This window comes from Onychomys torridus, chromosome X (assembly GCF_903995425.1).
Source record: "Onychomys torridus chromosome X, mOncTor1.1, whole genome shotgun sequence".
In the NCBI taxonomy this organism is placed as follows: domain Eukaryota; kingdom Metazoa; phylum Chordata; class Mammalia; order Rodentia; family Cricetidae; genus Onychomys; species Onychomys torridus.
Genome location: NC_050466.1, coordinates 89,570,816 through 89,586,021, shown reverse-complemented (window position 1 = coordinate 89,586,021; position 15,206 = coordinate 89,570,816). Strand labels below are relative to the sequence as shown.

Below are 15,206 nucleotides of genomic sequence, written 5' to 3'. Positions count from 1 at the left end.
CCTTTCCTTAAAGTATATACTTCCCAGAAGACCAAACCTCACTCCTCTGGGTCTGCCTGGGCTCTTACGTGGCACACAGGATCCAAATTTATGTGGAAACTCAGAGATCAGGTCATCATTGACTCGGTCCTTCATTGGGCCCAAGATGATCACGGGCCTGGCATAGTGAACTGGGGAGGGAGAACACAAGACAGTGAACAGAGGCCCCACAGGGCAGCCTGCCCCACCTCTGCATAGAGAGGCTCGGTGGCCACCACTCAGACAAGATGAAGCAACTCCAACCAGTCTCTGGCCTTTAACTGTAAAGACTTCAAAGAACCTTTAAATGTGACAATCTTAAGTTCAGACAAGTCTGAAAAATCAGAAGCATCTTCCTTTCCAACAGATTGAGGAAAATTTCCACACAGGTTCTTGCAAAGCAGATATCCAGGAGAGGATACAAGCCCCCACCCCCTTACAGCAACAGTTGCCTCTATTGAAACAGACCTTCCCTTGCTTTCCTCAAAAATCCGCCTGCCCTTTGGAAGGCTTCCTAGCAGTAGGCAAAAGTATCACAAGAGCTATGTGTATGGCATCTGCCCAGTGATGCTAGGGAGGAGCCAACAGCTGGATGTGCCAAGCTTCCTCCTCTCCTGCCCCTTAGCTACCCTCTGTCCTGAGCCCCATGACTGGGAGACTGGCACAAAGGCAAGACTCTCAGAAGGGGGCTTACTTTCTTGCCGTGTCACTGGCTCATATGACAAAATAGCATCCTCTTGTCCTTCTGCAACGAAAAAGGGAAACACATTAGCACTTTATGATCTGGCTGTCTGTATACAGCATTCACCACACCCCACACCCACCACAAAACAGTATCACTTTCTGTTGGCAAGAAGGCTAAGAAGACATTCACCAACCTTGGGCTGGGTTGTTTTCATTCAGTGAAATATTGCCCAATTATGGGCCAAGACCCAGAAGCCAAGAAGTCTCCAGCAAACCACCCCAAGCTTTAGGGAACTACTTCTTATAGGTAATAGTTGGTTATGTTCAGTGGCCCCTTATTCTGAATAGAATCACAGAGAAGCTCCAACTGGTGGAAACACATTTACCAGAGTCACTTTACCTGAGTCTAGACACTTAGCCCAACCCCAAAGCTTTGGCCCAACGTTGCCCCTTTAAGGGTCTATTTATTTGCCCACCTCACACCTCTAAGAAGCATCTAGAAAAGTGGTGCACATCTGAGCTAAGGTCCCAGTGCCCTTTAAGAGCAATGCTGAGCCTGCTTTCTGCTCATGGTGGACCCCCATACAACCTGGCAATGAAGTCTTCCTAAAACAGTTGCCAAGGCACTTGGTGCTGGGTGCCTATGGTCCCCAAAACTAGCTGACAGCAGTACTAGGGAAGGCAGTGACATCCGCATGGAGTCACAGGATACTTGCTACAGGGCTTTTTCTGAGCCTGAGACTTCTGGGTGGAGTTTTATGACCTCTAGTCACTGCAGCTCCTCAAAGGCCAATGTTCCCAAAGCTTGGAGGTCTGAACTGTGGCTTCAATGCTGTAGTCATAGGCACTCCCAAGGCCTATTGGGAAATTCCTTCCTGACTATGTAACCCAGCCAGAAGTTAAAGTGGGTCCTAGGATCCCAGAAAAGGCAGATGGAAGTCAGGAGCCATTTTACTTTTGGTCTCTGAACAAATCTGTAAACCTGGCAGTCTCAACAGTCTCCATGCCCATGGCAGGGACCTGATCACTGGCAGTTTACCCTTCCCCCAATACCCCAGGGATGGCTTCAAGTCAGGTCCTGGCCAGAGCTATGGGGCTTATTCTCTCTCTAATTTACAGATTTCATCCAACAAAATGAATGAACTGGCCACAGCATCTCCAGGGCTCAAAGTGTACATGGCTAAAAGGAGCAGCAGCCTCTGAGCAGGGATGGTAGCGGTGCAACACTGGCGTGATGATGGCTGGGAGACATGGGGGAGCTACAGGACGGGGGGCATGACACACACTTACTGGAACTGCTCTCGCTGTCACTGGTGTTGGATGTCACTCCCTCTGCAAGCCAACAAGAAAGAGACTCCAATTCAGAACACACCACTGAGAGGTCCCATGCAGCACAACCTCAAATGCGCCAGGAGTGAGACACTGAGCGGCCAACCAAGTCAGGCCACAGGAGGCCTGCCACATCCAGGCAACCAACTGGGAAGCACAGCTCCAATCCTGATGTTCTGGCCATCTCCTCCATGTCCCCAGAGCCCACTCAGTTTGCCAAGTCCCTCTATGGGCACTGGAAGCCTTATTTCCTTTCATCTGAATCAAGCCAGCTGATTTGGATGGTTTCCAAATCCTGTCTCAGAACTCATCTCCTAAGGCTAATGGGCAGGAAAGAAATAGGGACAGTCAAAGAGAAAAGCCCAGGCATGCTGCTGCTCACACATTTTCTCCCAAGACAGCTACCAAAAGTACAGAATTGTGTGACACTTTCCATCACAGGATGATGGAACAGTCACCAGGAACACTACTCTGACCTTCGGTGGGACCCATAACCTTCTTTCTAACATGCTGAAGAGAGCTTGGCTTCAGCAGTGAGGGGGGTATGCCTCGATCCACCACAAAACACATGTCAAATACATAGAAACAACAAGCCAGTAAGACTATCTGGAAGACAAGCCAGCCCTCCCATCACAGACAGTTGGGGCCAGCCCATCTTGGAGTGTGGGCGGAGAAAGCTCAAGTGAAGAGCTGCATTCACAGGAGGCAGACATGGCAGCCCTCGCAAAAGAACAGCAGGCAAATGGAAATGAGACGCAGACACACCAAACTATGGAGAGATGCTGCTCGTTTCAGCCAGGACCATGATATGCTGTGCCCACCTCCCCAACGACTTGCTGAGTTGTCACACATCGCTCAGCCCTGCATAGCCCCAAGGACAGCTCCTGTGCCTTCCACCTTTATCCTTTACTGAGGGAAAACATATGTGGACAGAACCCACCCAGAAGGCTGTAATGTGGATACCTGCAGTAAGCAAGGACAGCTGCTAAGGAACCTTCATCTAGGCCTTTCTAGTCCCCAATCTAGACTAAGTTCTAGAGTGGAGATGTCAGTCAGAGCTTCTCTGAGACAAAATCACTAACTATACATGGCCATTAAGTGGTGCAGATAGGCCCACCAGGCCATCTTGGCCCCTTAGAGGTGCTCTATGGACAGGTGGCCTTGGCCTTATGGTAGCACCTGGACCCCTGGAACAGCTCAGATGTGGAGTTCACTGTGTTCCCAGTTAGTCAGACGGGAAAAGCTGCAGTTCCTAGCCATGACTCTTTGATGTAGGGTTACTTGGAGAAGATGCAACTGGCAGGCTCCCTCCCACTCTCTTCAGGAGGCTAAACGTCAGCTGAGAACTCACCCTGGCCATGCACCTAGACCCTCCTCAATTCTATGGAGCCACTAAGCTCATGCCCTACCACTCAGAGGTGCAGAGGGAGAAGACAGACAGGAACGCTGGTATCTGTTCGAATACCAGCGACAAGGGCACTGAAGGCACACACATTCTTCCTACCATGGGAAAGGGTCTCACAAACACGGCCCTCCCCCACCCTTCACTTTCACCCAGGTGCCCCATGATCTCCATTCATGCCACAAATACAGTTAATGGTGTGTAGGGTGGACTTACTCAGGTTCTTTGCTCCATAATAATCGTCACTTAACCCAGGGAAGTCCTGATTTCACAGACAGCAGGGACAGGAAGGGGACAGGAAGGGGAGGGAGGGGAGGGAGAGAGCCAGGGGAAAGAGAGAACAGAAAAACGAGGGAAGGAAGAATACAGAGGCAGGTGAGCATTAGCGATAGGAGTATAAAGTCCCATGAAGACTTAGAACTACAGTAAGGTGAAGTCATCTGCTGGAGAAAGAATAGCCCATGTCAGGTAAGATGTCTGGCCCTGGTGGATTCAGCTGTGGCCAAAAGGCCTTGGAGTAGACCAGCTTTCTGAGGTAGTCTATATCCCATATACCCATCGCACATGACTGGCAACACTCCAAGGCTTAAAAATACCTTCTTTGACCAAATTTATAGCTGTAGAGCCCAGGTCTCTGCTTTGCCTCTGTAACACATCTCCCATTGGTGCATGAAAGAAACATGTCCATATGTCAAGTGTGCAGACAAAATTATCATCACCCTGGGAACTTTCCCCCATACTCTAATCTGTCCAAGCCCTTCAAAGCAAACTTCTCTGTGGTGTGGTATCCAAAGCTTCCCTAAACTTGGGTTTCTGGAAAACAGGCACCAGAAAATTGCAACCCTAATGGCCAGTGGGCACCCCCAACTGGCTAGGCCATTAAACAGTAACATCTCCCCAGACTAGGCTCCACTAGGAGGTTCTAGGCTTATTTGGTAAACTGTGGCAACATTACCTCAGATCTTTGTCTCAGACTCCCATGCTCACAAGCAGAATCAACCTCCTCTATCCCGTCACTGACAGTAAGCCCTAGTCTCCATTTGGATGAAGATACCTTGTTTTATCAGGGTTACCCCAGGTAGCCACAACCCACACATATCATGATCACAAACCAGGTGGACCTACTAGGGGCCATTTTCTACCAGAACTAGTCAGTCTCCTGTCAGACCCCACAGCTCTGGATGACAAGATTGCTCCATGAATGATGGAGGAGTGATTGGTAAATGAGACACTTACAGTTCACAATTTCACAATGACATGAATGAGAAACTACTGTATAAACCTGACATGGTGTTTAAGGTTACTGTCAGAGCAACTAATTTCTGAGGCATGTGGTAGGGTAAGTGGTTTAGCAGGATCGAATTGGTTCCTAATGCAGCCTAGTGTTTTAGCCTGTTCTACCAAATCAGCCTTGTGTTTCTCAATAAATCTTTATTTAGATAATACTGAGCAACACTGTGTCCACATCAACTTATGTCAACAGGAATGTTTTCTTGTGGTAACTGGCTCTGCAAGTACCCTGACATAACATGCTGTGAGTCATGTGGGTGTCCTGTATGCTTGCACACACATGGCATTCCAGAAGCAGCCCCTGACTTTAGGGATCTGGGGAGGGACAAGCCCTTCTCTTAACATACATGAATGAAATTAAGGGAAAGAAAACACAAGAGGTGGAAGCCAGGAGAGCAACACTTAGTTCCTTGATCTTATTCTCTTAAAAAAAAAAAAAAACATTTTCTAACCCTGGCACTAGCTGCAAACCATTCTTTATCACCACAGCATGTCTCACACTTCCAGCACAGGTACCTGGGCCATCCTCAGAGCCTCCAACACTCAGTCTAAGTGAGGGGCTGTACAAAGAAGCTTCAACATCTCCCTGTGCAGGCCAGGTTCTATCCTGATTAAGAAAGCAGGTGTGTGTGCAGACAAGCACTTGGGTGGCCACCAACTCCTTGTAAGGGAAGGGGCAACTGAGGAGGAGAAGACAGGGCTGTGAATGGTCTGCTCTCTGGACTCTGCTGCTACTTACGTTCCTGTATGCTGTTCTCCTGGGCCATGTTTTCTTTGCTCTTGTAAAATGGAAACTTTCGAGAGAGGCGAAAACTCTTTTTACGTTTCGTTTTGACCGACTGTGAAAGAACATGAAGATGGAGGGGAAGGACAGAAGAAAAAAACAACAATGGATTTTAAAGCATGCAAGAAAAACTAAAATGGAGACAATGGTGAACTAAATAAAAGACCATCTTTCACAAATGGAGTCTATGAGATTAAATGAAAGTTGATGTTAAGAGGAAAATTATGTTCGCAGGAGAATGTGGTGGGGATGGTAGATGCACAACCTAGTCCAGGATCACTCACTGGCCTTCCTACAGAGTACAGGTCACGGTTGCCTCCTAGACACAGCCCTAAGGTGCACTGATACAGTCATCTACTCCATGCCTTTCTTCCCTCTTGTTTCACAAGTTCTTTGGCCTCCAAAGCTCATAAAAAATGATGGGAGAGTGTCCTTGCCCTGTCCTATCTGGAGGCAAGCACAAACTCTGGAGCTGGTCTTCTTGGCAAGATGACACCACCAGGTTAGGCTCAGGGTCTCCACAGCTCTGGCAGGGTCTGCTGCCAGGGAGACACCAGAAGTAGTTTCATCTTCCCCACCAAGTCAAGCAGCTCCACCCCTTCCTGAGCCAGTCCCCTGACAACAGGGCTGCACACTAACTGTGGGCTCTCCGTGCTCCTGCTGCTTGCTGAAAAGCAGGCAGTTTCCTAGCAGTACAAAGCCAGCCCCCTGAGAAAGACAGCTTTCATGCTTCCCAGTTCTTCTTCACATCAGGCCAAATTCCAAGCCTCTCACCCCTCTTTACACCCTGGCTGACTGCCTTGGATGGGGGTCCCCACTTACCCGGTTAGACTCAATCATCCCTGTCCTGGCATGGAACTTCACAGTTTTCAATCGAGCTCGCTCTTTCTTTTCAACCCTGTTTGGGAGTCAGAAGTCTAGTTACTGCCAGCACATGGGCTCAGCAATGGGCTGTGGCAGGCACAACAACCACACCAGCTCATATAGTCAATACCATGCCCCAAGTACCGACTCTTCCACAAGGCCGAACAAGGCCTATACAATGCTCTCAAGAAACTCACTGTATGACAGGCAAACAAGGACAACCAAGCCTGGTGTGTTGGAGCATGACTGATTCCTCAGGACGCAGAGGCAGTAGAGGTGCAGCAGGTTTGAGGCCAGCCTAGGCTACACAGGAAGTTCCAGGCTAGTCTGTGCTACAGAGTGAGATACTGTCTCACAAAACATATACAGCAACCAGAGAGAGTGAGACAGAGAGAGAGAGAGAGAGAGAGAGAGAGAGAGAGAGAGAGAGAGGAATGAAAAGAGTGACAGAGAGAAAGGAAAAGAAAGAGAGAGACAGGAAGAAGTCAGGAAAAGCCTTGCTAAAAACCTTGAAAACTCACCTCTTTTTACTAGGGATCACACCAATCTGCTCACTCTCTCCATGTGGAGTCACCAGCCTTGCTTGCCACCACTCATCATCAGAGGCATTAATGACATGCAGAATGTCACCATAAGAGAAACTGAGTCCTTGACTTGGCAGGCAGCTGTCCCGAGTCCGATCATAATCAAACAGGGCCCTGAAACACATGAAAGGTGAAGAGATCATGCCAGGACGGAGAAAGAGAGCCAACCCAATAGCACAGCAGTCTCAGCAGACAGGAAGAGACTCTGTGAGATGGTAGCATTTCAGGCCCTAGTTAGTAAATAAGAAATGTCCTATTCCCAAGGAGCATAAGGGGAAATTCTTTCACAAATCCCATCTCCTCCCAGCTTCTAGACACACAGTGGCAGCTCCAAGTAGGACCTGCTCAGCTGCCTACTCTCTCTTCTCAAATGCAGTAGGATGTGACAGCAGGAGATTTGGAAATAAATGTAAAACAAAGCTCCAAAGTTCAGGTCCTGGTGAAGCTAGCCTGTGTGCCACCAGAGCTTCCTGCTAAGGAAACGAGCATGCCTGAATAAAAATCTATTCATCCTATCCTATAGTAACTAAGTGTGTGGGGCCAGCACGAATAGGGACTGCAGCAACAGGTTTTATTATTTTTTCTACCCACAAAGTAGTCTCTATCTTCTTCATGTTCTTTTCTAAATTTTTATTTTTATTTATGTGTGTGTATGAAAGGGTATGTAATATGTGTGCTGATGCCCATAGATGCCAGAATCCCTAGGAGCTGCAGTAACAGGTGGTTGTGAGCTGCCCACCTTAGATGCTGGGAATCAAACTCAGGTCCTCTGGAAGAGCAGCCAGTGCTCTTAACTGCTGAACCACCCACCTCTCCAGTTCCTCTCCTCCTCCTCCTCATTTTGTTCTGAGGCAGTGTTTGTCTATATTTCCCTGGCTGTCCTGGAACTCACTATATAGACCAGGTAGGCTTTGAACTCAGAGACCCACCGGCTTCTGCCTCCCGAGTGCTGGGGTTAAAGGCGTGCGCCACCATGCCTGGCTCTCTCATTCTTCTTTAACCATGTACACAGGCCAGGGGACTGCCCAACACCCGGTGCTAAAACTTTACCTCCCTATCACTTATCTCACTCAGTTGGAAGCTACAAGTCCAACATACCATAGTTCAGTGTTTACAAGCCCAGATGAAAGACAGGATGTAGAAACAGAACCCTTGAGACTTGGTGTCAAGACAACTTGAAGATGAAAATATCTAAACTCTAACAAAAGCCCTTTAATTCTCAATCCATATACTCCAAACAATAAGGGCTGAGGCAGAGGCCAGCAGATAAGGCGTTTGGACTACATGGTCTTTTCCAAGCTCTATGTGACAGGAGCAGAGCTCAATGCATTTGAATTGAGTTCCATGCAACCTAAAGCAAGGCAGGCATCTGTCAGCTGTTCTACAAAGACCAACAAGCTGGAGCAACCTAATTCTAACTGATGAGCAATACACAATGGCATTATAAACTTCAATATTGGGGAAGAACAGAATCTGTATTAAGCACACATTAGTTTGGAAGTATGGAGAAGGAGGCAGAAAGATGTCAAAATGAATCAGGAGTTGAGTGTAGCGGTATAGGCTGGTGGTTATAGCACTGGAGGGGCTAAGGCGAAAGGATCATGAGCATGGCATAGATAGCATGATGGTTTGAATGAGGATGACCCCCATAGGCTCATATATTTTAATGCTTGGTCTACTTGGTAGAACTGTTTGGGAAGGATTAGGAGGTGTGGTCCATGTCAACTAGGGTGGGCTATGAGATTTCAAAAGCCCAAACTACTGCCAGTTAGCTCTCTCTACCTGCTGCTTGTTGATCAGATGTAAGCTTTTGGCTACTGTTCCAGTGCCATGCCTCCCTGCTGCCATGCTCCCCACCATGATGGCCATAGACTAACTCTCTGAAACTATAAGCAAGCCCCCATTTGTGCTTTATTAGTTGCTTGGTCGTGGTGTTTTGTCACAGTAATAAAAAAGTAACTAAGACAACAAGGAAGATCCTATCTCAAAAATTAAAAAACAAAACTAAAGCCAAACAAAAGAATTAAGGTAGACTAGGGTGTATGTATAAAATATGAGAAGGCAGGGTTGACTGGGCAGAAATACAGGGTGTATTTTAGCATCCAAAGAACATGACTTGACCTTTGCCGACAACAATAGCAAGCTGGGGAACAAGGGAAAGTGAATACGCATGTGCTTTCTAGATGCCAAGAGTCCAATAATTGGTCATTTTCAACTATCTGGAGATCTGACTAAGACTCATAGACATCTACTTCTGAGATTAAGTTCAGACACTGCACAATGTGAACATACACAAGTCAGCTGGAACAAGCACAGACCAAGCCAGCGAGAAAGCCAGTACTTATCAATGCACATTAGGAGCTGTACTGTTCATTTTGTTTTGTAACCACAGCATGTGTTCCTTTTACAATTTCCAAAAATGTAAGTCGATTAAAGGAAAAATTGAGAAACAGCTCCACTAAGTACAGGCTTGAGCCTTTTACTTCAGGAGAGGCTCTAAGTTCCCTGGCAAACAAGGTCAAAAGTTACATAACTTCAAATCCCCATTAAAAAGTAGCACCTGTTCCATCTGGATTTTGTTTGACAGCTTTATGAATGATGAGCAAGGCTATACTGAAGAAATGGATGGACAATGCTTTTAAGCTACAACTTCATTAAGGACACAGGAACATGCTATCTTGGTTTGGAATTCTAACTAATATGTGCAGTTATGAACCCAAAAGATGAATTAAGAATTGCCTTTTCTATCAATCAGGGCTGCCAACAGGAAAAGAACTCAGCAGAACATTGGGGCCTCAAAGTTCACCTTGTCCACTTTCCTGCCTAAAAGAGGACATTTCTTCCACATTCTTGAAGCTTCCTTCTAGCTCCAGCACTTACTGAGTCTGGGTCTTGCCTTCAACAATTCCTTCCTTTGTCCTGATTTTGGTCTGTTTTCCAAACCCCTGACACGGGTTTCTCTCTAAGTCTACTCCTCCTCTTTTCCTGCTGAAATTGTGTTATGCTAAGTACTAGATGAAGGTCAGACGCAGCAGCACACAGGAGAGCATTCAGCGCTGTGGGATGGGCAACTATCAGACCAGGACCCTTAAATGTCAAAAAATGTTATGAGGTCTAAGTCACAGCCAGGTATCTTTAAAAATACACACACTAATTTGCCATATGGCTATGTCTAGAAAGTCCTGTCCCTCCATTATTTAAATGCATGTGCTGTGTTAAATATGAGACACACACAAGAATGTTATGCTACGTTTTTTCTATCTGCAGTTTCGATTGATCGAAAAGAAAGTTCTTAGTTAATCTCTACTATTCTGAACGGAGTAGCCTAGCAGAACTCGCCCTCTGACGGAGGGCACAGCAGGCTGAGTATGATGCAGCAAGAAGCACAGAGAGGGGACAAAACAAAGCCTAGATCATTCCCCAGGAGTGGAGAGCCTCTGGGAAGCAATGAAAAGGTATTGATTTTTGAATAGGGTCGCAATAAAGGCTCACTATTTCCAACGGTAAAGAGAGGGAGAAAATGGTCATTCTAGCTAGAGTAAGCAAAGGCCTGGAAGAAGGAATAAAAGGCATTGGCAAGATTCATCATTGCATCCATATCTGATTGCGCCACAGTGAAGGGCAGCTGGATTGTCCAGCTGAGGGGTGTGACACCCACTTAATGGGCCTGTGGGAACCACTTCATTGCCTTAACTTTTTCATTATCTGCATGTTATGCTTTCATGTGGAAAAGAACACAGCAAAGGAGTATTCAGTTCAATCTCTCACATAGCATGTTTCATGCAGCCAAAAAAGGAATATAAATTAGACCTTAATAAATATTTAAAAATATGTCAGCTATCCTCTAAGATCTTTGAAAAGCATGCCATGGGCTAGAAACATGGCTCAGCAGTTAAGAGCACTCTGTTAATCTTGCAGAGGACCCAGGTTCAGTTCTTAGTACCCACACGGTGGTTCACAACCATTCATAATTCCAGTTCCAGGAGACTGGACCCCATCTTCTGACTTCCACAGGTACCAGGCACACACAATGTACACATACATACGTGCAGGTAAAACACTCATGCACATTTTTTTAATCTAATTTTTTTTTGAAGAAAAAGGATACTAAACTGTGGACATCTAACATGGGTGCTGGGAGAGAAGGGAGTCATTTTCTTCTGTGCCACTGATAAGTTCCCCAAGCTCCAGTAAATAACTCGACATTCATGCTTATGCAAGCAACCATAATTACCCTCAGTGGGTCACAAACAAAAGGGACAAGAGAGGGTAATGGGGATGACAACTGACCAAAATTCACTTCTTGCTCTTTCCCCCTCCCCCACACTCCTGTGAAATTGTCAAAGAATTTAAGAGAAAAACTGTGGCCTTCTATCAATGATAGTCAGCCAAGCAGCCTAGAGCACTAACAAAGAGACAGGCCTTTTATTCTAAGCACCTCTTCCTCCACGACCCTCCCAGCTCCTCCTCTCCAGCCAAAGTGAACCACTGTCATGGGATAGAAGTTTACCAGATGTAAGGTCTAAATGACACAGGACCATTTCAACATCTGATTCAAAGAGACAGCAGGAAGGAAAAAAGAAAGCCAAACCTTTGTCCTCACACACCTAAAAAAGGACATACTAAAATGATCCGCCACTGTGTGTACACAAGTAAGCTTACCTGAGGACAGGTGTGTTGGAAGATGAAAAGCCTGAGAAACGCCCCCCTTTTTTCTGAATCATTTCTTTTTAACTTATGAATTTCGAACTTCTTCCTCAATTATTATTGTTGTTGTTGGCCATGTATGTCACAGCACATTGTGGAGATCAGAGGACAACTTTGTGGGGTTGGTTATCTGCTTTAACCTTTAGGAGGGATCCAGCCAATCAAACTCAGGTCACCAGGCTTCAGTGGGAAGCATCTTGTCAGCCCAGTAAAAAGAATTTTACAAAGCTGAGGTTAAGTTAACGATCAGTCACTGAGAAACACTGTGTCATGAAAGGCCAAAGCTTCCAAAAATATTACCACTCCCAAGTCCACAGCCACAGTGCTCTAGGTACATAGCAGAAGGCGGCTTCCCAGCCTCTGACCATGGCTGTGTATCAAAGAAGCCCCAAGAGGCAGATCCTGGGGAACCCTACAGCTTTCCAATCATCAAGGTCAAAGCAGACAACATACAGACTTGTTTGGGGAAGAAGTGCACAGGTTCAAGGCCCCGACTACTCTGCAGCATACCAACATTGAAGGCCACAGCCTGCTTCTTTCAGGAGACAATGTTTCCAAAGGGCTTGGAAGCTATATTGTTTAAGAGGTGATCTTTGAAATATCCTCAAAGGGATCGTGCATGCGCCCATTCACAGGGACAATACCTTATGTTCTGAGGAACTCTGTCAATCTTCGTTTCGGAGGAGAAACGAAGGATATAATCAGCTCTAAGCAAACCGATTGCCTAGCAAAAGTCTTTGTAGTTCCGATCTTAAATTGTGAGGCTTGAGTATAAAAGATCCAGAGAAATCCTAAGCACCTTGCACAGCCACTGTGGCACCTTAAACTTCACAAGCCAGAATACAATGAAAACACAACTCCTTGGCGGGAACTGGTTAGGCAGGTTTCACAACACAGAGCAAACAAGAACATTTTAGTACTACTAGCCTCAAAGGCAAGGGGCTGCTTCCACAGAACTCAGGATCAAGCCCACCTCCTGACCTAGGGAAGGCCATCTATCTGTCTTGCCTGAGTTGTGTGGCTAACCTTGGTCCCCTGCACAAATCCTCCATGACCTAGCCCAAGTTTCTCCTTGTTTTGTGATCCTGCTTTTTAATCCATTCCAGGCATTTGGTAGCAACCTTCCTTTATTAATTTCTATTTATTGCAATTAATTCTCACATGATTCCTTTTGAGTTTTCATAATATTATCACCAAGGAAGACCTTCTGAGTGCTTGTGAAGGGTAGATGAACCCAGGCTATGCCACAGAACACCCTCAAAGTATTATCCCTCAATGCTCTGCTGCATTTCCCTTCTACTGCAGCTGAGGCCTGGTGCATTGCTAAATGCCATATATATGCTTGGGAGCATATAATTCAAACACTGAACAGACCATCCATTGCCTGGTTGGCCTAACACAAGCCAGAAAACCATAAAATACACATCAGTTCTTGACCCTGGTACAAAATTAAAGTTTCCAGCAGCTTCCAAGAACATCCAAAATTCTAAAGCCAAACTTTCATGGGTATATGCATAAGAGTAGCACCAAATGTGGCTAGCAGAGTCAGGCATCTTGGTGCACCTTCAAACAAGGAGGTCAGGAACTTCATCTCTAGTCTATCTAAAAGTGCCAGGCCTTGAAGGGCACCCAGGAATCTTAAGAGACATTCAAGGACCAACAACCCACAATAAGAGACCACGCAGGGCTCACAGGCCCTGCAGCTGACGCAATGAACAGAATGGTTACTAACACTGGCTCTTGGGAGCAGGCAGCTCCAGCAGCCACTGGTAGCACTGAAGCCTTCCACACATTACTGGTGCTTTTAATAATAGCCCAGATGTGCAGTGCAGCAGTAAAGTACTTGCCTAGTACATTTGAGGCCCTATATTTGACCCCTAGCTCTCCAAAAATAAAGTAATATTTTCACCACTCCCAATTTCTGTTAGACAGTAAAGCCTGTCAATATTTTCTGATTAGCAACTTCATCTACTATTGAAACTTATTAATGAATAAACCAAGCTGGGCTTCAATGAACACCACTGGGCAAAGTGTCCTGCTGTTGATGGAAGAAGCACTCTCTCTCGTCTTTTTTGATGACCAAGCCAATATACTAACATCACCTCATTGAATGGAAACTACAGATGCCCCAACAGGATTTCCATTTTAGAGTGGGAAGAAGGCTGAGAGATGGCCAACTAGGAGACCAAGACTCCGACTGCCAGAATGGTGTCCTGAGGCTGCAAAGAATGCAACCAGAGGAGGCCACACAGATTTTCAAAAGCTACTTCCACAATTGCACAATTAAGTCTCATGGCAACCTTTAGAGGCCAAGGTCATTCATTCATCTATTCATTTATAAAATCTAAGTCACCGCTGGAATTCTAACCTATTCAGCAGCTTTGCCTTGGCTTCCCATGCAAATAGCCTAAATTAAACACCTAGCCAAGCCATTGGGAGCCAGTGGCATGAGAGGTGATTTCTGTGGTCTCTACCAGCAAACACTGCAGTAGCTGAGCAAAAGCCCAGCTGGGCATAGAGAAAGGCTCTGTTCATCACTCACCCAATAAGAGATGATTCTAGTACGGTAAAGAGAGGTAAGGCCTTTCTCACTAAGTTCCTGGTAGCTTTAAAGCTAACAACCAGCAGTCTCCAAATACTGTTATCTTTCCTTCTTCCTCCTGCCCCCCTCTTCCAAACTCCCATCACCCCTAGGATCAAAACAGTTACAGCCTCAGTGCAGCCATGAGAGGGAGTTGCCTCCTTTAAAATAGCTCTGCAAACAAGAGGGAGCTAGAATCTGGGGGGAGGTAGGGAGGAGCAATGAGGAAAGGAAAAGGAAAGTGTCAAGAGAGGAAACAGCAACCAAACTGAACCCCGAACTGCAGAGTCCAGCTGCATCACCCCAAATAGAGGGGAGCCAGGACAGGAACCAGACCTGCTTCCCTGAATCTACCCCAGCAACCAGGCTCAAGTTATTAGTTCTGCGCTACTGCCTTCCACAGAACAGGAAACAGAATGTTTAGTTGCTGCACTGATGTCAAAATAAGCGTCAATCATGGCATAAAGTGGCCATTCTTGAGCATTCTGACTGTTAAAAACACGTTTTGTAGCAGACCTGGTGGCATAGGCCTGTAATCCCAGCTACTTGAGATGCTGGGGTAGGAGGATCACAAGATTGAGGTCAGCCTGGTTCACACAGTGAAATCTCTCAAAAGAAACAAAAAAGGAAGAAAAGAGAGCTGAGGATGTAGCCCAGGGGCAGCATGTGCGAAGCCCTAGGTTCAATCAATCCTGAGTACTAAGGGAGAAATACCAATTGACCAAACAAACAATAGCAACAACCAAAAAAAAAAAAAAAAATCACTATGCACAGTGACCTGAACCTCTCTACAAGAGGTAGCTGGGGATATATTTTTACCAACTGCCATCAGTTAGTGGGTTGGGGAAACACTGAAAGAATTATACTTCATTGAAGGTCAGTGCAACTCAGTTCACATTCCAACTTGGGAACTTCTTAGCAGTCTGAGTCAAGCCTCAGTTTTCTCATATGCAAAAATGGGAT

At 46.1% G+C, this 15,206-nt stretch overlaps 1 protein-coding gene across 7 annotated transcripts in view; it reads right to left on the bottom strand.

The window, feature by feature from the left end:
- The window catches only part of Dlg3 (discs large MAGUK scaffold protein 3), a 52,722-nt gene that overhangs the window by 4,873 nt on the left and 32,643 nt on the right, over positions 1–15,206 (bottom strand). For 4 of the 7 annotated variants that reach the window (XM_036174153.1, XM_036174155.1, XM_036174159.1 and 1 more), the window contains 6 exons: positions 6,893–7,069; positions 6,330–6,405; positions 5,463–5,562; positions 1,993–2,034; positions 713–763; positions 69–170 (listed from right to left, as the gene is read on the bottom strand). In XM_036174153.1, the coding sequence (XP_036030046.1) occupies positions 69–170; positions 713–763; positions 1,993–2,034; positions 5,463–5,562; positions 6,330–6,405; positions 6,893–7,069 (548 nt within the window). Of the gene's footprint in view, positions 1–68; positions 171–712; positions 764–1,992; positions 2,035–3,649; positions 3,696–5,462; positions 5,563–6,329; positions 6,406–6,892; positions 7,070–15,206 lie in introns of all 7 variants that reach the window. The other 3 variants (XM_036174156.1, XM_036174158.1, XM_036174154.1) reach the window with 2 other exon arrangements.